General features: G+C 35.6%; 1 protein-coding gene across 1 annotated transcript in view; it reads left to right on the plus strand.

The window, feature by feature from the left end:
* The window catches only part of G3bp1 (G3BP stress granule assembly factor 1), a 38714-nt gene extending 18007 nt beyond the window's left edge, over positions 1-20707 (plus strand). The window contains exons 3-12 of the mRNA XM_005325475.5: positions 2661-2742; positions 3189-3362; positions 6163-6253; positions 7144-7237; positions 9028-9229; positions 10259-10360; positions 10565-10676; positions 10821-10949; positions 12131-12240; positions 13104-20707. Of these exons, the coding sequence (XP_005325532.1) occupies positions 2661-2742; positions 3189-3362; positions 6163-6253; positions 7144-7237; positions 9028-9229; positions 10259-10360; positions 10565-10676; positions 10821-10949; positions 12131-12240; positions 13104-13310 (1303 nt within the window). The 3' untranslated portion in view covers positions 13311-20707. The remainder of the gene's footprint in view (positions 1-2660; positions 2743-3188; positions 3363-6162; positions 6254-7143; positions 7238-9027; positions 9230-10258; positions 10361-10564; positions 10677-10820; positions 10950-12130; positions 12241-13103) is intronic.
* The last annotated feature ends 5069 nt before the right edge of the window (positions 20708-25776 follow it).

The raw sequence follows: 25776 nt of genomic DNA on the forward strand, positions 1-25776 counted from the left end.
CGTGAGATTTTTCCATTCAGCAGCATATTTCTTATGAGGTTGATGTATAACAGTGCTTTTACATAATAAGTACTGGATTTTAAAATTATAAAATTTAAAAGAATTTCCAAGTAGTATTTAAAAAGAACTATTAACTAAATTTTACAAATGTTATAATCTCATTTATTAAGACTATATTTAAGAAGATCCAGGTGTGTTCCTGAAGTAACATTCTGCGTTAATATGCTTTTAAAAACGGAAGTATCTTTTTAGTAGAAATGTTGTATGCTTGTTGTAAGTTAAAACACAGATGTACAAAAACATTGTGAAGTGCTGAGCATGTTGTTCAGTGGTAGAGCGCTTGCCTTAGCATATAAGAGGCCATCAGTTTGATTCCTAAAAACAAAACAAATTGTGAAAATATTTGGTAATAGCATACTAACGATTTTTTTTTTGTATATGCAAACATGTTTTAACAAACTCTGTTAACAAACTCTTTTAGCTTATTTTGCTTGGTAATCTAAGGTCATCTTTAATGGTAGTACATGTATCACTTAATTTTAGTGATGACAGAATATTTTATAGAGATGTAGTATGTTTTAATTTCCTAATGATGTAGGTTGCTTCCAGTATATCCTTTTATAAACAGTGTTACATTGTACAAAACTATGGATGTGGACTTGTTAGAATAATTTCATATAATTTCCAAAATGTATATTTGTTGGGCCAGAACTGTTTTTTCCTTTGTACGGTGGCCAACTTACATATTCAATATTACATGGTTATGAGGAAAATTTACAGATTGGTTTTTTGTTTTGGTAGTGGAGATTGAACTCAGGAGTACCTAACTACTGAGCCACATCCCCAGCCCTTTTTATTTTTTGAGATAGGGTCTTGTTAAGTTGCTTAGAACCTCACTAAGTTGCTGAGGTTGGCTTTGAACTCTTGATCTTCCTGTCTCAAGCCTCCTAGGCCTCTGGGATTACAGGTATGTGCCAATGTGCCTGGTTTATAAATTCATTCTTTTTTTTTTTTTTTTTTTTTTTTTTTGGTGGTGTTGGGGATTGAACCCAGGGCCTTGTGCATGTGAGGCAAGCACTCTACCAACTGGGCTATATCCCCAGCCCCTATAAATTCATCCTTTTTTAAAATTTCTTTTAGTTGTAGATGGACACAATACCTTTGTTTTGTTTATTTTTATATGGTGCTAAGGATCAAACCTAGTTCCTCACATGTGCAAGGCAAGATCTCTACCTCTGAGCCACAACCCCTGCCCTATAAATTCATTCTTTTTTTTTTTTTAATATTTATTTATTTTTTAGTTTTCGGCGGACACAACATCTTTATTTGTATGTGGTGCTGAGGATCCAACCCAGGCCGCACGCATGCCAGGCAAGCGCGTTACCGCTTGAGCCACATCCCCAGCCCTAAATTCATTCTTAATACCTGGTTTGGCTTTACTCTGAAAATGGAAACAAAATTTTTTTTAAGGTTTTATCATTTCCAAGCACTTTATACTTTACCTACAAAAACTTTTCAGTAAAGCATTAAGGTATTAACTTCACTTTGTGGATGTAGAAGCTCAGAGGAGTTAAAAATTTGCTAGTATTATTCTCATGTCTATTAAGTGGTAGAACAAGTCCCCAAATCGGTTTTTATTCTTCCTGTTCATTGTTTTATGAAAGTTTTATTATTTTCTGTCCTTAGAAGTTAGTTAAACTTGGAGTTTAAAAAGAAGCAAGAATTTAAAGAAACTAATCAAATGCATTAATGTATTTTCTTGTCAATATTGTCATTCTAAGGCTGCTTTTTTCCTTCCCACTGTTTTTTTTTTTTAAATTTCTGAAGTACATAGGCACATCTTAGATAGAATGAAAAGTGGCTTAGCCAGTAGTGAATGGATTCTCTGACACATGTACATCTTCTTAGTAGCTTTTAAAAGTAGAAAGGAAGACTTATTCTAGTGATTCCAGACCTATTCCTTTTTTGGGGGTTGGGGCGTGGAGTCAGGATATAAAATAATATGTATGGGCTTATTTATTCAAAAAATATACTTATCTGGAAGACAGATAACAAAAAATACTTAATAGTGATTTTTGCCTAGTTTGGGGGCATTTGTGTGTGTGTGTATGGTAGAATATTGTAGTGAAAACGGTATTTGAAGATACAGATGAACGAAAGCTACAGGAAATTAAAAATTCTTGCTGCATCAGCAGAAATTGTTAAAAACTTCTAAAACTGCCTGTGTGAGTTTGCAAGTAGTTAATAGGAACTGCTCATATGCATTCTGAAATCTAAAAGGACTCATCAAGCCTATGGAGAATGTGACTGCCCCCAGCCCAACTGCTGTTTTCTTCCTTCTAGTGAAAACAGAATCTTAAGTTTAAGTGACTGATTTTTCTGACATGAACTGTAAGATCTTTTCCAACATGATATTCCTGAAATGTGGAAGTTACCACTTGGAAAATAAGTGTTCTGTGTCACTAACCAAATCCATTCCTATTCAGAAAATGTTAACTGAGTGGCGTGGAGGGGATGGATATGATTGCATATAGATAAAGAAAGAAAACACATTCCTGCCTTTAATAATCAGCCAGTGAAGTAGATTTATAATGTGAAAAATAAATACTTACTGTTAGGGTACTTAAAGATAGAAAATAAATTATCTTCCTGTGATACAGATTTTATGGAAAGAACTCTTCCTATGTTCATGGGGGATTGGATTCAAATGGAAAGCCAGCAGATGCAGTCTATGGACAGAAAGTAAGTACAAGTTTTATTTGGATCTGGAAGTATCTAGAAACCAACCTATAATAAAGTTGAGGTAAATACATGCTTAGTAAATTTGATAATACTGAAAGATTGAATTTTTCAACATTGTAATAGAAGTTTAGGTAGTTACTATTTTATAAATATGATAGTTGTTGAATGGCCTGTGATTTTCATTTGTTCATATTGGATGATATACTCTGAATGGAATATAGTTGCTTTTAGCCTGGGATCATGTTTTCTAAGCTTTTAAAAGTGTTAATCCAGGACATTTATTTTAAAGGATTCAAGTCAACTCACTGGGAATAGAGTAATAAAGAAAAAACTCTTGTTGTAACTTAAACATGTATATATTCTTTTATCTATGTTGTGTTAGGAAATTTGGGGATATTTTGAAGGTGTAAAATTGAAGGCATTAACTACTGGCCTTGATTCCTTAGGAAATTCACAGGAAGGTGATGTCACAAAACTTCACCAATTGCCACACTAAGATTCGCCATGTTGATGCTCATGCTACTCTAAATGATGGTGTGGTGGTCCAGGTGATGGGTCTCTTATCAAACAACAACCAGGCTTTGCGGAGATTCATGCAAACATTTGTCCTTGCCCCAGAGGTATGTTTAGTAGTGAAATAATGTGGGGAAAAAATGAAAGGTTTTGCATATCTTTAAATTGTTTTTGAACTTTCAAACATATTGAGTTGTCAGAATAGTGCAGCAATGCTTATGTAAACCTTACCTATAGCTATAGAGTTACTGTCAATACTTGCCCACTTATGGTGGATTGTGTTCTTTTTTTTTTTTTTTTTTGTAATGCTGGAAATTGAACACAAGGCTTTGCCCATGCTAGTCAAGCACTCTTATTGCACTACATCTCCAGCCTATAATTTTTTTTTTTTTAGGTATCCCTAAAAAGGTTTCCTCTTCTAAATCATTTGAAAAGAAGCTTAAGACATTTCTAATCACGCTCAGATGCTTATATGGGCATTTATTTTCTTTTTTATTTCTTTCTTTTTGTTTTAAATACTTGCATGTTGATTTTGTTCTTCCTTTTGTGGTGCTAGGGGAAGAACCCAGGTTTTTGCTTGTGTTAGGCAAGGGATTTACCACACAACCTTCCCAGCTTAAGTGGGTAATTTCTAAGAATAAGGAATTCTGTCCTGTAATCATAGTGCAGTAAATAAATTCAGGAAATATTGATGTAATGTTACTATCATTCTGTAGTCCATATTGAATTTCAGAAAACACACCAATATTGAACTAGTGATTTTTTTTTTCCAGGTCCAAGATTCAATACACAGTTATACATTGCTTTTAGCTATAATGTGTCTCTAGTCTCTTAATGTGTAGTAGTTTCTTAATCTTTTATTTGTCATGGCAGTGATGTTTTTCGAGAACGGTCATGTTATTTTGTAAACACTTCATACTTAAGTATCTTTTAGTACCTCAAAGAGGCATATGATGTCATTTAGTTTTTTTTTTTTTTAGATGGGCAGGGGAGGAGGGGTCTTTCAATTTTTCATATATTTTAGTTGCTGGACCTTTATTTTATTAGTTTGTATGTGGTGCTGAGAATTGAACCTAGTGCTTCACACATGCCAGGCAGGTGCTCCACCACTAAGCCACAACCCCAGCCCTGTTATTTAGTTTTATTAATGATGTTAACCTTATGTAAGGTGATGTTCACTAGGTTTTGCTACTGTGTTGTTAAGTATTTTTCCTTTTCTGATTTATGCATTGTGCAGATTGTTTGAGATTTGTATCCTGTTACTTATCAACTTTTTGTATGCTAACTTTAGCAATTATTGATTCTTGGTTGAAATCAGTTGCTATTTTGATGGTGACAAATTGAGTTTATCTAATCCCCTATTAGTTGGCATCCTGCTATAAAGGACTTTCCCTTTCTTATCTGTTAATCATTTGTGGATTTTTAGTTTATTTAATGAGTTGTAATCTGTTACTGTCATGTCTAAAATGTTCCAGATCCAAGCAGAGGGAACCCCTTCAAGCTTCTTTTGTGTCTTTTTGTTTATTTTTTTGAGGGGGTCCACTTTGTAACATTGTGGAGCAAAATGTTCTGGGCTCAGCTTGCTCAGCTTGCTTTAGCACAATTCTAGAATCAGCTGTTTCTTCAAGGAACCCTAGTTCTTTGTAGTTAGGCTTATCATGAAAGTCTTCCAGATTGATCACAGTCAAGAATCCTGTCTGCTTAAATATGTAGAAGTGGCTCATTAAAAACTTGATGAAAAAATGATCATTATTTTTTAGTATTAATCTTTAAAATAATTTTTAATATTTAGAATAATGATTGCAATACTATATTTTTACTGAGAATATTTTTGTCTATTTGAAAAAGTTACATGAAATCATTTTAGTCATCTTTTAAATGGAGGGTTATATTGAAGGGTAAAGATTTGAAGGATTTCTATTCTAGCCAGGTATAATGATATACACCTATAATCCCAGCAGTTCAGAAGGCTGAGGCCAGAGTATCATAAGTTCAAAGCCAGCCTCGGCAACTTAGCGAGGCCCTAATAAGCAACTCATAAGACACCATCTCTAAATGAGATATAGAAAGGAGCCTAGGATATGGCTCAGTGGTTAAGTGCCCCTGTTTTAATCTCCAGTACCCCCCCCAAAAAAATATTTGAAGGACTTTTAAATGTGTGAAGAATTGCATTGGGATGTATAGCTTTTTTTTCCTTTTAAAGGGAAAAGTTTATTTTAAATTTTTTATTCATTTTTATACATCAGACTTTAAAGGGATGACTCTTCCATGTTAACATAATGCATTGTTTTATAAACTTTGAGAACACATGCATTGAGGTATAAATGTTGATCTTTTTTTATGGATGAGGGAACAGCTTTGAAATTAACTACTAAATAACATAACTGGATTTGGACTTGGATATGTCTTAGACATAATGTGAGCAATTTTTTTTTCCCCTTAGTTAAACCACCCTGGAATGTTAGAATGAATATTTTTGGATGCAGATATAGGGAATTTTAAATATCTCATTGCCTCTTAATGATTTTAGGTGTTAGCTTTTGCATCTTACATACTTTAGAGTTTTTAATCTTCTCTTTTTTTTTTTGGTATTCATCTGGTGATGAGGATAAATGTTTTGAACAAATAAAATGTATTAGAATATAGTTTTTAAAATAACTGGAGTATAAAGCATGACTTTTTAATCTTGGTACTTTTGGCATTTTGGGTTAATTAATTCTTTGTTTTGGGGGCTATCTTATTCATCCTTGCACTCTGCTTAATAGTTGTTAGTGACTGTACCAGTCATGAAAACTAAAATGTCTCCAGACATTGCCAAGTATCTCCTGCTAGTTTAGAACACTGGTGTAGTTATTTGGCTCTTTGAAAGTCTGTTGTATAAATTAAAACTTTTTGTTGGCATTGCAGGGCTCTGTTGCAAATAAATTCTATGTTCATAATGATATCTTCAGATACCAAGATGAGGTCTTTGGTGGCTTTGTCACTGAGCCTCAGGAGGGTAAGTAGTGAAGCACTGTACATTACTTATCTAAACATTTTAAACAGCATCCGATGGACCTTTAGAGAATAATGGGTTTATTGAATAGTTTTGTTGGTTCTTTATTGTGAATAAGTAGTATTTGTTAAGACATGAAGAATCTCAGCTTTTACCCTGTTGGATGCTAATTGGTTAGCTTTTTTAATGGAAGTTGGGAGTCGACCTGACTCTAAGGTCAGAAGTAGATTATCATTCTCAGCAGCCAACAGTAGCATTTTTGCTTTACTTCCCATAGGACCCCATGAAGAAGGTCTCATGATATATGCATTGCAGTGGGTTGTTAAAGGTGTGAAACCCTTATTTCAGGGAAACCAAATCTTTTCTAGGCAGTAACATGCCTCTCCTTTGTTCTTGAGGAATACTTTTTTCTAAGGCTGTTTGCTATACAAATATTCTTGAAAATTAGCCTGAAAGAAAGGATAGATGTGGATTATGTGTAAAAAGCAGACCAATGGATAGTGTTTGAATTTTATTACATGGCTCAGACTGTTCTAAGTGCTTTATATTTATTATGTAATATACACCTTATAGACAGTACTTTAGGTACTGTTTCTCCAATAAAGTACATTAGGGTATTGAAATATAATAATTTACCTAAGGTAGTGGTAGCTAGTAAGGTACATTAGATTATTGAAATACGACCTCATATTCTGTGTTAATCAAAACACCAATCTGTCCTTCAAATCTGTGTCGTGATTTTATCAAATTGCCCTATGTATGTTTCCCTTTATGACCTCATTTTCTCTTTCTTAAATAGTAGACATTGTTTTCCCATTCTCTCTTGTAGTAGACATTATAATGAACTGAAAATTAGGTAAGCACAAATTATGTTTTAAATTTCTTTTCCTCAGAATCTGAGGAAGAAGTAGAGGAGCCTGAAGAAAGACAGCAGACACCTGAGGTGGTACCTGATGATTCTGGAACTTTCTATGATCAGACTGTCAGGTAAGGAAATTTTTGTGTACATGTCCAGGGCTACATAAGAAATTGCGTTATCTGTCTCTTTGTTAGAGAGCAATCATACCTTCTCAGATTTGATATCAAATTATAATTTTCTAGAAGAATGATTTGGCTTTGGTATCTCTGACAAAATAAAAAGATGTTTATTAATAGTAGAGTGTACTATGAGGACTGTTTAAATAGTACCTATCAGTTACTTTTTGGTTTAGTTTTTCTTGGTGGTAAGTACAAATTTTTGAATATTTCTTATCAATAGTTCACTAAATCAAGGTATTTCATTAAATGCTTTTGGGGAAATATAAATTGTTAAGTACCGAGTGACCAGGTAGAAATTAAAATATGTGAGCTAAGTAGCAATAAAGAATTTTACCACCTCAGATGGCAAATATGTCATTATATTTTAGGGTTTTTTTATTTTTGTGCTTGGGACAGAAATGTGTTTGATAGGGATTGAAATGATGTTGCCATGAGACATCCTAAATGTTATATTCAGTGCTTAATATTAATTAATATCAAAAAATTATAATAAATATTTTCAGTTGTTTATCAAAATGTGATGATGGTCTAATAATATTACTCATTTGGATTACTGGTTAAAAATGAAGATTTGTGGTCATGCCACAAATCTGCTGAATTAGAATTTCAGGAGGAAAAACACCTGCAGTTTAAAAAAAATATTTATTTATTTATTGTAGTTGTAGATGGAGAGAATGCCTTTATTTTGTTTGTTTATTTTTATATGGTGTTAAGGATCCAACCCAGTGCCTCACACATGCTAAGCAAGTGCTCTGCCACTGAGCTACAGCCTCAGCATACACTTGCAGTTTTAACAGCATTACTAGTGATTTATGTGGAAATTTAATAACTGTTCTGAATTACAACTATCTTTATTTCTCCTTAAATTTCTTATGTGTTTTTATGAGAGTTTAAGAATGAGGTGTTAAGTATGAGGTACAGTTGTCTTAACGAAGTGCACATAGATGTATGAAAGATTTCTAGAACTTTTCACTCAATGTGCAAAACAATAGATTTTAAGAACAGCACCTTCCTCTTTCCCTCTTTCCCCAGCCCATTAGGTATGAGAGATTTTGTGATGTGTTATAAGTAAATGGCAATACTTTTAGAATTTCTATAGGATGAGAAAATTTTTCATTTGTTTTGAATGAATTTGAGCAAATATTTTGACTTGAATTTGAGCAAATAACTTTTTAAACTTGCTTCTTTTTAATGTTTTTTTTTAATTGTAGTTGGATACAGTATCATTAATTAATTAATCTATTTTTATGTGGTGCTGAGGATCGAACCCGAGCTAGGCGAGTGCTCTACCGCTGAGCCACAACCCCAGCCCCTTAAACTTGCTTCTTTTATCTTTTTTTCGTGCTGGAGATACAACCCAGGCCTTGCTCATCCTATACATGTGCTTCACCATCAAGCTCTAGCCTCCTCCCTGAGAGAAGTTTTTTCCATGGTTAATACATTATTAAGAATTTCTGCCAGATGCTGTGGCACATGTCTAATTCTAGTGGCCTGGGAGGCTGAGGCAGGAGGATTGTAAGTTCAAAGGCAGCCTCAGCAAATTAGTGAGACAATAAGCAACTCACTGAGACCCTGTCTCTAAATAAAATGTAAAAAAAGGGCTGAGGATGTGGCTCAGTGTTTAAGCTCCTCTGGTTCAATCCCTGGTATCCCCCCCACCCCCGCCAAAAAAAAAAAAAAAAAAAGAATTTCTAAGTCGGTGGAGGCAGAATGATATTTCTCAAATTTTCCTGTGAAAGCAATGACTTGGAAGAACATTTAGAGGAGCCTGTTGCTGAACCAGAGCCTGATCCTGAACCAGAACCAGAGCAAGAACCCGTATCTGAAATCCAAGAGGAAAAGTCTGAGCCGGTATTAGAAGAACCTGCTCCTGAGGATGCTCAGAAGAGTTCTTCTCCAGCACCTACAGATATAGCTCAAACAGTACAGGAAGACTTGAGGGTAAGGAACATGTCTTCATCTTTATTCTATTTTTACTTTTTTTTTTTTTTTAAAGAGAGAGTGAGAGAGGGGGGAGAGAGAGAGAGAGAGAGAGAGAATTTTTAATATTTATTTTTTAGTTCTCGGCGGACACAACATCTTTGTTGGTATGTGGTGCTGAGGATCGAACCCGGGCCGCACGCATGCCAGGCGAGCGCGCTACCGCTTGAGCCACATCGCCAGCCCTCTATTTTTACTTTTTAAAAAACTCTTTTCTCCTTTTTTAGTTGCTTTGTTAACCTTGTTGATGCATTTCCTATTGGTTTAGGGAAATTTCTTACATACTAGGCCATGTCTCAGATAAGAGGCATGATGCCTGTCACTTTGTAACATCAAAAGAAATGACCTGTGGTTCCCACCCCCTCAAAGGTAGCTTGAATGCCTCTTAGGTATTCAAATGGTAAGTTCCATTTTCATCAGTCATTATCAACAATCTCTAGTCTTTTGATACTTCATTTTTTTTTTAGTGGTGGAATTGGGGATTAATCCCATGGATGCTTTTACCCATGGAGGTGCATTCCTAGCTGTTTTTGTTTATTCATTTATTTATTTATTTTGAGATAGGATCCCATTAAGTTGTTGAGGCTGGCCTCAAACTTAGTGATCCTTCTTAAATTGTAAATCATTATTTTAGTATTATAGCACAATATAAATGCAAACATCAGTTTAATGAAAATAACAGTGAAATCTAGTTGAGGATTATCCATGTACATATATGACGTGTGTGTGTGCGTGTGTGTATATCTTCTGATTGACTAAAAGTGGCTTCTTTATCCCTCATCTTTTCATCTTTGACTTTAACTTGATCATTAGTTCAAGGAGTTTTAGTCCTAAATTTGTGAGTAGATGAAGGAAAGAAATTGCAAGATGTTTATAATCTCCATTCTATCTATGAGAATGTGATACATACATTATGCACAGGAAATCGAAAGTTGATAGCTTTTATGTTGTTTTGATAAGTAATGTAATCATGTAACATTGGTCCCTTAGACATTTTCTTGGGCATCTGTGACCAGTAAGAACCTTCCTCCCAGTGGAGCTGTTCCTGTTACTGGAATACCACCTCATGTAGTTAAAGTACCAGCTTCACAGGTAAGGCTCTGACTGGAGGCAAATTAATACGACTCAACAGAGGTTTAGAGAACAGGAACTGGCATATAGTTGTTTTTTAATGATTTTTTTTTGATGGAACTGTCATATTTTACTTTGAACTTTAATTGTTAGTTTAAAAACGTCACAGGAAAAAATATGAGCCTGCTTTGTTTTTAGACAAAACTTAACTTGTAAATATTTTAGCCCCGTCCAGAGTCTAAGCCTGAATCTCAGATTCCACCACAGAGGCCTCAGAGGGATCAACGAGTACGAGAGCAACGAATAAATATTCCTCCTCAGAGGGGACCCAGACCAAGTAAGAGCTGAATTGGGAAATTTCTCTAGTTTGTGTGATTTTGAGATGATAACTTGGGAGACATTGATATTTTAGAAGTGTTGCTTATGAATAGTCCCTGAAAGGTCTTTCTCTAGTCTTTCCTTGTTGTTTTTGTCTCTTAAGTCCGTGAGGCTGGTGAGCAAGGTGATATTGAGCCCCGAAGAATTGTGAGACATCCTGATAGTCACCAACTCTTCATTGGCAACCTGCCTCATGAAGTGGACAAATCAGAACTTAAAGATTTCTTTCAAAGTAAGTTATTTTAGTTTTAACCACTACTTAATCTAGTGTAGCACCGTCCAGTAGAAATAGAGGAGCTGCATATATAATTTTAAGTTTTCTAGTAGTCATGTTAAAGTATAAAGAAATCATTTCAAAATATAAATATATGAGGAGCTGGGCATAGTGGCATGTGCTTGTAATCCCAGTAGCTTGGAAGGCTGAGGCATAAGGATCTCTATTTCAAAGCCAGCCTCAGCAGCTTAGTGAAGAAGCAACTTGGTGACACCCTGTCTCGATGTGACTCGGGTAAAGCACCCCTGGGTTCAATCTCCCATACCCGTTCCTGCAAAAACAAAAAATCAGGTACAGATTAAGCTTCCTTAAATCTGAAAATCCAAAATGCTCTTAAGCTTGGCATGGTGGTATACACCTAAAATCCCAGTGACTTGTGAGGCTAAGGTAACAGAATCCTAAATTGAAGGCCAGTGTTAGCATCTTTGCAAAACCCTGTCTGAAAATAAAAAAGGGCTGGGGGTGTGACTAAGTGGTAGAGCATCCTGGATTGAGTCCCCAGTACTACCAAAAGTTTTTGTTTGTTGTTTGTTTTAAATATCTTTATTATTTTTATGTGGTGTGGAGGATCAAACCCAGTGCCCCACATGTGTGAGGCAAGTACTCTACCACTGAGCCACAGCCCCAGGCATCTGGAATCCTCTAAAACCTGACTCTTGCGTGTCATCATTATGCCACAGATGAAAAATTCCACACCTGGGGCTGGGAATACAGCTCAGTTGGTAGAGTGCTTGTCTTGCATGCACAGGCCCTGGGTTCTATCCCCAGCACCACCAAAAAAAAAAGAAAAAAACGAAAAAAAAAAAAATCCACACTTGACCTCATGTGTTAAGATTTGGATTCCATCCCTAAAATACCTTTTATACATTTACAAATCTTTCATAATAAAAGAAAATCTGAAATCTTTTGTTCTTAGGCATTTCAGATAAGGATACTCAGCCTGTGTTTTGCTTTCCTTTTTTATTTTTTAAAAATACTAATTCTGAAATCCAGTGTGTATTTTACACTCAAGGTACATGTCCATTTGGACTAGATGTATTTGAGGTGCTCAGTGTCTAGTGATACTGAACAGTGAACATCTAACATTTAAGAGGGAACTTTTTGCTAATAAATTATTTGAAAATCTGTTTCACTTGCAGATTATGGGAATGTGGTGGAGCTGCGCATAAACAGTGGTGGAAAATTACCCAATTTTGGTTTTGTTGTATTCGATGATTCTGAGCCTGTTCAGAAAGTTCTTAGTAACAGAGTAAGCAGTTTTTTTTTCTTGATTTCTTCCTTTTTTTATGTTTGAAATATAGGTATGTTTTGGTTCTTTAGAGTGTATTCATCCTTAAGCTGTGTCTTTATATGTAAAATGTAATTTATTCCATCATGTTTAACCTATTAAGACCTGTCTGGGAATTGTACTTGGAGATTACTCCTTCTTTGGGGTTAACCATAGATGTATCTTGCCTTTTCTTCATTTTACTGCGTAGGTAGAAGTCTGCTGCTGTGCTCTCTTCAATAATGTTTTGTGAGTACAGAAATAGTTTATGCAACATTGATCACTATGTTATGTTGTAATATAGCACAGTGGTTTAAAGCTTATATTTCCCAGACAGGAGGCCGTGGATTACATTCCTTTTCCCCCATTCACTAGTGCAGTGACCCATAGACTTACTTGTATCTTAACTTCCCTGGCCTTTAATTTGCTAGTGTCTAGAATTTTATTTGCCTCAGTATAATGACATTTTTTTGAGATGAGAATGTACTTAGAATAAATATGTATAGTACCATCTCTGCATATTCTATGATGAAGTTTTAGCCTAAGCCTCTAAATCCATGAAGAAGATGGCAATTCTTATTTATATTATCCTGTTTAGGATTTGTTAAGTAAATATAATGACAATTACTTATGTTGTTTAATTTGGCTTTTTTAAACTAGCCTGCCTACCTTACCACATTTCCATGCTTTTGTTAACATGAAAATATGTTGTCTGAGCTTAAAACAAAAATTGATTGCAAGAACTTGACTGATTTGTAAGCTACTGGTTCTTTATGGTAGTGTCATTTTACTTTTGGTAGGTGTAGTTCCTAAGCGCTGAGTCTGGTTACCTTGATTTCTTCCAGCCAATCATGTTCAGAGGTGAAGTCCGACTGAATGTGGAAGAGAAGAAGACTCGAGCTGCTCGGGAAGGGGACCGTCGAGATAACCGCCTGCGGGGACCTGGAGGCCCTCGAGGTGGGCTGGGCGGTGGAATGAGAGGCCCTCCCCGTGGAGGCATGGTGCAGAAACCAGGATTTGGAGTGGGAAGGGGGATTGCTCCACGGCAGTGAATTGCTCTTCACTTGTCTTCATGAAGCATAAAAACCCCAGCTTCTGCAGAATGGTGAATTTCTTCAACCAGCCTTTGTTATCTTGGAGTATGATGATCCTAGTCTTATAAACTGCTTAAGTTTGTACAATTTTACTTCTTTTTGTGTTAATGGTGTGTGATCCTTCCCTTTTCCCTTCTCCTGGCCTTTTAGTCCTTCACTTCCAGTTTTGTGGAACGCTATTTTAGGAGTAACGAATTTTTAAAGAAGAAAAAATGAAAAGACTGAATTTCCTTGCTTACTTTGCATATACAGACTGGAATTTTTTTTTTTTTAAACAGCCATTTCCCCAAAGGAATGTGTCTTGCTTATTACTGACATTTGGTATGTTTCATTCATTGGAATATTTCTTACTTATTTTCTACGTGTTTCAAAACCTGTGAGGAATGCAGGATTTGATAAGCATTTTGGAGGCAGGAAAATCCAAATTGTTTATTCTTTGAGAGTTACACGACTACCTTCTGATGTGGAAAAATTGCCATTGGAAAATTTGACATTTGATTCTCCCTGATGTGGTTAAAAACTGAATAAAAGGTGTTAATAGAACTTTTTTCTTTTGATATGTGATCACAAAATAATTCTAAAACCTACTGTTTTTACCATTGAAATTTAAATTGTGAGATAGGTTTTAAATGTCTAGAATGCAATTAATAGGCTTTTCTTGAACTGTTAGATTCTTTTGAAGTAGAGTTTTTTCATGTTTCATCTGTATTTGTTTAAAAAAAAAAAAAGAAAAAAAATCCCCCCCAACCAAATAACAACCAGAGCAAAAACTGTTGTGCCTTCTATTTATCTTCGGTTCCAATCTTGGCAGTTGTTTAAAGAAAAATAATAAAAAAAAATTAGATTTGTTTTATTAGGTTCAGAGTATGTGGGGAATTGTAGAGTTCCTCCTTTCATCACCTTGTATGTCTTTTGTTAATATTTGTTATGCCTTATTCTAAAACTGAGTCTCAAACTGGAATGCCTTGGAGGACAGATACTTTTGTAGAGGTCGTTTGACCTAAATAGTTAAGCATTTGTATTAAGTTTTATTTTGATATCTAATCAGATTCTTAATCATAGCCCACAAGAAGGAATGCAACTTTAATATTGGACTTTGCTGATGTGTTTAGTGTCTGCAATTTTTTTTCTTTAAATCATAGCCATATGGTAAATTTTCTATTTTGTTATGGTTCTCTTTTATTGATGGGCATGCAGTGGGTGTTTCTTGGAAATGGCCAATTTTTATTAAAATATTTCTGGAAGAAAATTTAATCTGGCAATATAGACTAATAATACTCATTTTATATAGTATGTTATCTGTTGCGTGCTGTGTGTGAGGTGGGTGAAGGTTTTGTTTATATGTGTGAGACAAGCCTTTATATTGGTAACTTGTTATAATTAGGGCAACCAGGTTAGTCTTTACTCTTAACAGTGTTCATGCTTAGGACTTTTCATTTGAGGATAACATAGAAATAGCAGTTTTGTTTCATCATTGCTGAGAAATTGTAGATTTTTTTGTGAACAGGTTAGTTAAGACTGAAGTGATGTTATCAATTTAGTCTCCATACCTCAGCTATTTGAAAATTGCCATCATCTCCTTCACATAAAGAAATTTATGTAACCAAGTTACGTGCCTGTTTTGTGGATCATTTTAAGTAACTCTTTGATAATCATTTTATTTGGCCCAGATTAGTGATAATTGGAAAGAAATCAACTTGCAAATTCATAGCTTATATTAAGCTTTTGATTAAAAAAGAAAGCTTTAAATTGGCTGTAACTTCAAGGTCATAAATTAAAGATAGCTTAGAAATTACTTTTTATAATTGAGTACAAAGTTGTGCATTTAAAAAAAGAAGTTCATATCAATCAGAAGTTTAAGGGCACTAACTTGATATAGTTATTTCTTGAGTTGGTGCTGTTAGTACATCCTGGAGAGCATTTGGAAATGTGAGATTTGGAAGGGTTGTGAGGGGCAATAACATATTGGGTGGGGACCAAGGATACCAAATGTTTTGCAAAAATAAAGCAATCCCATTGAGAACACTAATGGTCCCTACTCCTGTGGGTAAGTGCAACAGTGGGATTAGAGAAACTAATGAAGGAAGTGAAATTCAGCCTCAGATAAATAATTAGGAAATGTAAATCTCTCCGAGGAATTAGAATAGCATCTGTTCTAAGTAATTAATAATTCCTATTTTTTGTACGGCCACGTGCATTTGTGTGTGTGTGTGTGTGTGTGTGTGTGTGTAAATGAATGTTTAAATGGGGAGAGGTATAGCAATATGTGCTATATGGCTGCTTATAATGTTGCAAGGAATTGTTGCATAATCTCAGAAAACAAAAGTTTTTTCCTAAATAATTTCAAGTCATCAGAATTGGGATGGATGTGGGGTTTTGAATGGCATTGGATCTAAGAAATAGGATTTAGCATCATAGTTGACACTGTTAAGAATCCCAATACCATTATTTACATTATTGCTTACAGAATAAACATGAGAGCATAAAGATGCATATATTGACACTGCTAGAAAGTTGAAGTGAAATACGTTGCTCTAAGATTTCTGTAGGCAGCAGCAGCTTATTACATAAAACTTTTTCAGATTTTAAAGTACAAATTTTTGTTTGTAGGAACAGCTCAATTCATAATACTTTGCTAATGAGCTTGAGATTTTTGACCCATAAATATTTTAACTGGGTGAATTTAATTTGGTTTGGTGTGTTTTGGTCTTTTAAGACCTGCTTGTTGAATATACATCTTGGGGGCTGGGGCTATAGCTCAGTGGTAGAGCACCTGCCTTGCACGTGTGAGGCATTGAGTTCAATCCTCAGCACCACATAAAAATAAATAAATATATTATGTCCATCTACGACTAATAAATAAATAATATGTAGATCTTGGCTTTTAAAAAATATTTTTATTTCTTAGGGAGATTGTATTCCTGTGTTCTCAAGTCTTTTGAGCTATTGTTAGGGAGTAGTAAAAAGGATAGTCCAAAAATAATCATCTGATTGTGGATGACTGGATTACTACCACAGCATTAGTTCAATTGCATTTCAGTTTTAAGTTAGAAAACTTAATTCTCACATCTACTCTGTAGATTACATGGTGTTATCCTCAATAAAACAGATGGAAGAAATGGCATTAGAACAGGTAAATTATGAGGCCTTAAAAGTCATCTGTGTAGCAAGGAGCAGAATGACTTTCAAAATTGTTTTTTCTGTAGAATCATGTTTACTTATTTATATTTGAATGGCATATTTAGTGAATAGGATTTCTATAATAAAATTACTACTATATGGAGACCTCAGTCTGAAATACATTCAGAACAAGTTTATCATTACTGTTCACTTACTTTAATGCAAATCAAATCATTGAACTTGGATTTAGGGCTTCTTTTGATATTTGCAGATTGTATAGTAACATAAAATAGTAAACTTGTTCTTTTTTTTTTTTTTTTAAACTGGGGATTGAACCCAGGGGCGCTTTACCACTGAGCTACATTCCCTGCCTTTTTATTTATGTATTTGGAGACAGGTTCTTACTAAGTGGCTAAAGCTGGCCTTGAACTTGCATTCCTCCTGCCTCAGCTTCCTCACTTGCTAGGATTTTAGGCATGTACCATCATGCTTGACTGTTTCTGCATTTTTTAAAAATCTATTTGGATAATTCATTTGATATAAATTTGAAATCTGAATGTAGATGATCACAATATTTTTATTATAATTCAAGTGAGTTTATAATTGTTCTATACATACAATTGCCATTCTTGACACTTTTTTTCAGCCCTTTTTTGAAGACCCTTCTAGAATTTAGTGATTCAGTGGAAAATGTTGCACTTTATAGAAAGCGGTTAGTCTCGGTATGGAAATAATCTTTCCATGAAGTTTAGATTTGTAGGCAATGATTTATGCTGAATGACTTATTTGTTTTAAGTAAATGGTTGCTTTTGTCAAATCTGCTGATCTAAAGATGTCGTTTCCGTTTTATTTTTGTGCTATTTAAAAGAATCTGCAGAACTGCATACAGATGAGATAATTTCTGACTTTAGTTCAACAATTTTTGACCTTGTAAAAGAAGGAATGTGGGGATTTTAGCTACTTCTTATATACCAAAAGTAGACAACAGTCAGTTGGAGACAGCCTTCCACAGTGTTTTAAAAACTGGGCAATGTCCTGTGTGAAATGGGGGAGCAGATGAAGGTTCCTGGTTCAATGATAGCCGTATGGCACTACAGACAGTGAAAAAAAGAGTTCTGGTCTTAAAGTAATGCCATTTGGGGTTTATATTTGTTCACTTAATGTTGAGGTTCTAGGGACCACAGGTAGGCTTGTGAACTCTATAGTAAGGGAAAAATGGTGACACACTTGAGATAAAACTTTAATTCTCTACATTCTTAGTGGATATGTTTTTAGCTCAGAATAATAAATTAGACTGTCTTGCTCATGTTTTCATGTCACTGTCTGAAAGCATGACCTGAATGAGTGAAAAATTGTTTAGAAGTCACCTTTAACCGATTTTGGTTTTGATTATGATTATGGTTTAAAATCAAGATTATATTCAATTCTGTTTATATTTTTTGAAAACTTTGTGGATAGTCTTCTACTCCCTGGCTTCCAACTTGAGCCTGGTAGCTTTTTATTTTTTCTTTTTATTCCACTGTTAATTCTGTAAGTGTGATGTGGTTGGTTATAGTAATACAGAAATGTTTAATACTTTGAAATATGGCCAGTCACAGGTTTGCAAGGGATGGACGTTTAGAATGTGTTAGGTTTTTTTTTTAAGCAAGTTTAAAGTATTTATCAATTCATTTTGAAATACTTTAGCAAGTACTTGTTTTTCAGGAATCCACTTACGAGATGAGATGTTTGCCTATATTTTTGGTAGTAATTAGAGGGAAGATTGTATCAATCTGGGCAGAAACCATTTCAACTATTGCTTCAATTAAAGCCAATTAAAGCCATTTTGGTTGCTGGTATTCACCTTGCTTTGATATTACCTGTTCAACTTTGGATTTGTTCACAATTTAGAATTTTATTGTGAAGATTGTGTATGCACTAAATGAAGACACCATGAAGCTGGCATAGGAAAGAAGAGGGTGGGCGCTGTATCTCTCTCTCTCTCTCTCTCTCTCTCTCTCTCTCTCTCTCTCTCTCTCTACCGTTGGGTGCACATTTAACTAGAGTAGCTTGTAAGACATGTTTTAAAAATAAATTCATGTATAAGTAGATGTTGGAGATATTGAAGGGAGGGTTGAACGAAAGTAGTCTTTAGCTGATGGAATAGGAATTATTTGTGATTTATATGGAAAAACATTTTTAAATGAGGAAAAATGAGAATATTATCTTTGTTTCTCTCCCCCCCCTCCCCAATTCTGATTATCTTCAACAGGAAAGACTTAAGACTCCTGTAGTTTTTCAATCATAGAAAAACATTGTTAGTGCTGGAAAGGCTTAATACGTGATTTTTCCAACTCCTCCATTTTACAGATGATACAGATGGCTCAGAGGAATGGTCAGTATGGTTCCTAATATGCTTGTAGAAGAAATATGGAGAATCTTCAGGGATCACCAGTCCAGGTTCCCTGTAGGAAGGCCAGAGCTGCTAAAGTTCAGGATGTGGGAAGAGAAGGGAAGGCACCACATTTTATTTGCTTACTCAGTTCACCCTTCAGTCTAGTTTTCGTACCCAGGTTGTGTGTGTGTGTGTGTGTGTGTGTGTGTGTGTGTGTGTGTGTGTGTGTATGTATGTGTGTGTGTGTTTTTCTTCCTTTTAGAACTGGCTTCATGCCCAGCTCTAGCAGGGTCTGTTGTCTAAGGACATTAAAAACTTTTGCTTCCCTCAGGGATGGGTTTACTACTAGCTCTCTCAGAAAGCTATTGGGTATCCTAATATTTTAATAGCTGAAACTCAGCTGTAATTTTCTTCTAAAATCCTTCAGCATTTTGTATTCTGTACATTGTGGTGCTTTTCCACCTTGTATTGTTATAACTGTAAGCTCCTAGGGGGCAGCAATTTGGCCTTAGGCATATACCCTGTTTAGTGCCTGGCAGTGCCATATGTGTATCAGGGTCCTAATACTCCTTTCCGGTTATTTCTCTCATTTATAGAAATGATGCTCCAGTATGCTGAACTGCTTGTGGTCCCCCTAATCAGCTTGGCCTTGCTAATTCCCTGGCTGTAGTGCCTTTTCTCCTTGAATACATTTTTGCATCTGTACCCTGGACCCCAGTCTGCCATCAAAGTAATTTTTATCAAGGTTCAGTTCAGGAGGTCCCCTTCTTGCCTCCCCACCGCCCCAAAAAAAAATTTGTATAAAAAATAGGGAATCCCTTTTGGGGACTGATGATATATCCAGGATTCAAAATGAGGAACACATTTGTTCTTATGTTTCCCTTCCATTTTGTCCCCTCTCTTTGAGTTTTATGTGAAATTTCCATATGAAATTTCAGAAAATGTAATTTTTCTCCCCTTTGGAATTAGCATGGATATGTGTGTACAGATGGTTCAGTAAATATTCTTTTATATACATGTATCACAGGAATTTTACATTCCATCTTCAAACTGCAGAAATTCTGACCTTCATTTTTAAAGTTAAAGTGTTCCTAGAACACTTGATACCTTTCTCATGGTTTATAACTTACTCCTTAAACCTAGAGTTAGAATTCTATCTGTTTACTACCTTGTTAGACTATAAGCTCCTAGAGGACAAGGACTGGGGAATTAATTCCTATATTTCTAATTATAGGAAGGTACAGTGACTTATTCTAGAAGTCCTAAATAACAATTTTCAGTTTTCATCTTAAAAGCAAAGAATGCCTAGAGGTAGTCTTGAATGCACTAAATTTTAGGCACTGTGACACTTCAGTAGGGGAAAATGTTGGAAATTTGGAGGGGATGGGGAGGAAGTCACTGGCTGTTTTGAGCTTCTTCCATTCCTGGTGTTGTATCAGATTGCCCCTGATCTATCCTAGTGCCGGGTTTCCACACAGAATGATTTTGTTCCTTCATTGCTCTTCATTCATAACATTGCCTATCCTACACATGAGTCATCTGCTTCCCTTTTTGTTAACTCCTTACATCCAGTCTCCAGCTAAGTCCTCTATCATTCTACCTCAGTAGTCTTTCACATCTCTCCTCATCTAGGTAATTTCAGTAGTTTTTAGCTCCACATTATCTCTTCTTACTCCAGCTTATTTTATACACAATATTAGATTCATCTTACCAAAGCCTAGCTCTGACCATGTATCCCACCCACTTGTGTGTTCTATCTCCCCCACTAGACTGTAAGCTCCTTACGGGCAGGACCTGTGTCTAGAGTCATCTTTGTTATCCCCCGTAGCACCTACCAATAAATATTTCTTGAATGAACAAATGAATTCTCATTTCTCAGCATAAAGCTTGTCTAAAGTGAAATGTTTTTCAGATTATACATAAGTTTCTCTCTGGAGTAATTGCAAGACTTCAAAAGTTTTCTCACATGAAGTTGGTCTGATGATAACAATTATGACTTAACCACAGAAAATTTCAGAAAACTTTAATTTTTTTCCATTGGAATCGGCATGGATATGTGTATGGATGGTTCAATAAATATACTTTTATATACATGTATCACAGAAATTTTACATTCCATCTTCAAACTGCAGAAATAGATTTTTTTACAAGCCAAAAAATAACTGCCATAACTTTTATGACTCCATGCAAAAAAGGGAAGAGTAAGGGGCCAAAGGGAATTGGTTGTTCAAGGTTGAATGTCCAATAAGAAGTAAAAATGTTACATTAAGGAAGCGATTGCTTAACACGCTGCTTAAGGTGGTAGCCAAACAAATCCTTAACTGCAGCATTAAGGCCATACCAAGTTTATACATATATACAAAGAAATTTCCATATAAAAGACACTATTACATTTTCTTCTGGGAAAGGTTGAGGAACTTCTTGAGTAATTCTGACCCAATTTTCCAGACCAGTTAAGATGCCGCCAGGCTGCTACTTTTAAATCTACTTCGGCTACCTGTTTATAGAGTTGCTGCTATATGGGCTTGTGATTTTTCTGGTCTCATGTTGGAAGTATGAATCGCCTTGAATCTCTTATGTTATGCGTGAGCAGGTACTTTAAGCTGAACTCAATGCCCAGCCAAGCATATTTCTTGTATCTCCTCCCAGAAGTACATGGAATCACAGTATAATAACTTGTGGGCGTCATACCTGTAACAAGACTTCACAGCCAAGTAGACACTGTCCTAAAGAATTATACAATGCCCTTCTGTTCTTTGGGGTTAAAATAACTTCACTTGAATAATGGGCAACTAAACTATAGAGTTAGGTTTCAAGAAATATCCCATGTTGAAATTTAATTTCTGATATTTTATGTTTTGTATTTCATGACATGTTAAAATTGGCAGCTATCTTTTTGGAGAAAATAATGTGAAGTTAGCTCAGAAAAATCACCTGGAATTTGCTTTTCTGCCTAAACATCAAACCAGGGAACTATTAAGACAAGGGGTAGTTTTGTGCAAATACCTGAACAGGTAAAATGGGGACTTCCAGCTATGCAGAAGTCACTTGCTTTGGCAAGATTTGGGTGGGACTCAGATTGCACACTTTGGTTCTGTTGGCAGAAACCAGCCCATCTTAATTTGGAATGCATCCTGAGTCGAAATGAAAATTGAAACGTTTCTAAATCTAGGATAAATTATGTAAATAAAAGCCCCTTTTCCCAATGGCTGAATTAGAGCATTTATTTTACAATGTTATAACTCTATTTGGAATGTTTTGAATCAATCTGATTTAATTTTTGATTTGGAAGTACTGTACTTTCAACTCACGCAAAGGTAGTCATTGCATTCCTGTCACGTACCACTCTTTCAAATGATACTAGTTATATACACTGCAGCAGTTTGCATCTGTTCTGAATACGGTGGTTTAGCCAACAGATCTGTTGTAATGTTGAGACAATGAGACTAGAATATCCTTGGGATAATAAGAGAGCTTAAATTTATTAAGAGTTTTTTTTTTTCACTCTGGTTCATTTTGCCTATTTCACACCAAAGCTGCTGAGTTTTTTTAGTTGTATTTTTTTCCCCCAATTTTTCAAATTTACTTGAAGGTCTCTGAGATAGGCCCCTACTATATTTGTTTTTTCAAAGTAGAACTCAGATGTAAAAGACTTAGAGAGCTTGCTAGCATGCACAAGAATCCCAAGGAGTAGGCATTTCATCTATGTCCAATATAAGAAGTAGCAGGATGGGTCCCTTTGGAATTCACTCATTTCATTTTAACTTGTTAGTGCTGAAAATATTATAATGACTTAGGTATTGGAAGATTGAACCATTAAAATACGAAGTATGAATTTTAAATACTCCGAAATGCCCTATGAGAATGTCCTTTTTTTTCTGCTTTCATAATATTCAGGCTAAATTGGCATGTTGAGCATGGTATACACTTTCAAATGAGGTAGAAACATATCTAACATGGAAAAGGTTGAGTTTCCCAAACTGATTTTTTGATATGTAAGCACCAGTTTTCAAAAAGATTGGGGGTCAATCTTTTATTTACTAGGGTAGATAATACTAAGCTTTCCCCAAAATATTCTTTCTAGATTTGCTTACTGTAAAAGGCTATTCCTTCTACCTGTTTGCACTAGCAATGACTTGGTAAAACTCAACTACACTTAATCTCTATTTCTACTAATCATGTCTTTTTTTTTTCTTTTTTAATTTATGGACTAATTTCGAGCTTTGAATAGAGATGCTTTTGGGTTGAGGGGAGGAATTTCAGATGCAAGCTGAAGGTTAAGAGACATTCAAGGTTACACTTTTTCTCAAAGTCTACTCTGTTACACATAACAAATCAACAAAAGATAACATTGGAACCACAAGCTCCCCTTTAGAAATTCCTTCATTGTACTAAGTGGTAAGTAACTCTGGGAATAACTTTCACAATTAATGTAGAAATGGGAGCTGAATATAGAACCATGACTTTACAACTAACTCCCCCTCCCCACGCACATATACAATGTCAAGTTTTGTTGCGTTTAGCAGATGCCCTTGAAAGTGTAAATTGCTACTGGGTACCATATATACTTATGAGAGAAAAGAAAAGGTAGGTTCCTCCAAGAGAAGAACAGAAAAATCTGAACTAGTAAGGGATAGAATGAGCTGCTCTGCTCATGAAGAAATACTCTGCCACTGAGAACTGCTACAGTGAGACCTAATAGGATTCCTATTGACGCATGTTTCAATGTACTCCAAATGTATCTTTCCCAACCTGTCTCCCATTCATTACACTGGAGCCAAGTGTTTAATCGTTTCCTTGCCTGTGCCCCTTATTTTTTACCACAATATTTTTGCTCATGCTATATTTTCTCTGCCTGGAAATCCACTGTCCCTATCTGTCAAAACCCCTCTCTCTTCCTTACTGGGGATTGAATCCAGGGATGTTTTACCACTGAGCTATATCACCAGCCCTTTTTAAAAATTTTGATACAGGGTCTCCCCAAGTAGTCCAGGTTGACCTCAAACTTTGTGATCTTCCTGCCTTAGCCTCCCCAGTGACTAGTATTATAGGTGAGTGTTTCAGCTCTCTTATGTTTTTTTTTTTGTGTGTGTGTGTGGGGGTGTACTAGGATTGAACCCAGGGGTGCTTTACTACTTGCTACACCCCTATCCTTTTATTTTTAAAATTTCAGATGCTGTTTCCCTAAATTGCTGAGGCTATCCTCAAACTTGAGATCCTGCCTCAGCTTCCCAAGGTACTGGGTAATATTATAGACCTGTGCCCTGCACCCAACTCTCTTCTGTTCTTTTAAGTTAACTGCTCAGGTGGCCTTGCAACATGCTGATTTATTTTCTACCTGCTTCATGGCACTCTGCTTTCTGTTACATACTTCATGCATTCCTTGTTCATAATTACTGGTACTTTTATATTATGGGAAAGTAGTAGGCTGTGTTTTATTCTGATGTCATGTTTTTATGACAAATTTAATGAAAAAGGTGGAAGCTTTGAAGAGGCAGATGTGGGGAGGTTAAAAAACGGATTAAACTGGACAATATTTCATATGATTGAATATGTTCTAGTGCAGATATGACACTATGGAGATGTCCCTGTGCACATTTCAACTCAAAAGGCCTATTTGCTTTCCCCAGGCTGAGACATTGTGAAAAATAATCCAAAAGTAAATGTATAAAAGTTGCCTGGAGACTCACTAAGCCAGCCAGTCTTGGGGCCCCTAGGAGGGATCCAGAGTGCCACTTGCCTCACCAACATTTAGAGCTGTACAGAGGGGTTCTAATCTGGCTTTTAGATTAGAAAGTGCTAAGACATTCCAGATATCACTGTATTGTAACTAATGGTCCTGTCTTGCCAAAGATCAAACTTAATAGATGCAGTTTAAGAAACACAGGTGAGGGCAAGTGGGTCCTAGGATACAGTGGTAGAAGCCTTGTCCCATGAACTGGACTGGCTAGTTTGTGCACATCAAGTTACCTAGGTGACACTTAGGAACAGAAAGACCTGGAGACAAGCAGAAGCCATTTACTTAATTTTGTGTATGTATAGTTAGGGGGAGGGCTCTATTCACACATTTTCCTTCTAACTCCATTTTCCCAGCCGGTTGCTAGAGCTTGGATGGGAGTAAAGAGCCATTAGAAGTCCCTCCTTTATCTGGAATACTGGCCAGGCTGTCACTTTGAATACTTATGTTTCAATAGTATCCCACACGAAAAGAAGGTCCCTTTTTACCTGAAAACCTGGTTGGAGTAAATGACTAGGTAACTGCCCACTAGAAGTTATACCATTTAAAATGTCAGTAAGACCATGGTTAATTCATACAGTAAGCTGGTGTTATGGAAAATTGAGAATTTGAGATCAAATATGCCATCGTCCAAGAAACCTTGAATTGAGACATAACTTCTTTCCCCTGAACTCTCCCCCCCTTTTGTTAACACATCTCTTGTCAAACTTGTTATTTATACCCGCATTACATCTTCATTCAAGTTCTGTAGTTAGGGATGATGCTCACTTTAATTCCTGTGCCTGTCGTTGTTTATAGTAGGTTCTTTATCTTGAGCGAATGTTCAAAGGGATTCTAGACTTAGGAAAGTCTTTCAGAGAAGGTAAATCTTACCCTTGACTCCTAGGCCCATGCTTCTCTCATACAGGACTACAAATAATGGATGCTCTCAATATCCTCCAAGTGCTACCCATTCCCTCCTGTCCTGGTACTTACTCCTTTTATTCTTTATTCTACAATTGAAAAACTAGAGGATGCCTACATATTAACTCCAAATCTGTGCATCAAATACCAGATTAGTAGGTCCTTAAACCTTGTAAGGTTGGCTGATCAATTTATGTTTACGATCATGTTTGGAGAAAAAAAAAAGACAAAAGATTGGTTTGTTTGGTTCCTGATCAAGATATAATCAAGATGGTATTCATTAAGTTACT

The sequence above is a fragment of the Ictidomys tridecemlineatus genome, chromosome 1 (assembly GCF_052094955.1).
Source record: "Ictidomys tridecemlineatus isolate mIctTri1 chromosome 1, mIctTri1.hap1, whole genome shotgun sequence".
Classification (NCBI taxonomy): domain Eukaryota; kingdom Metazoa; phylum Chordata; class Mammalia; order Rodentia; family Sciuridae; genus Ictidomys; species Ictidomys tridecemlineatus.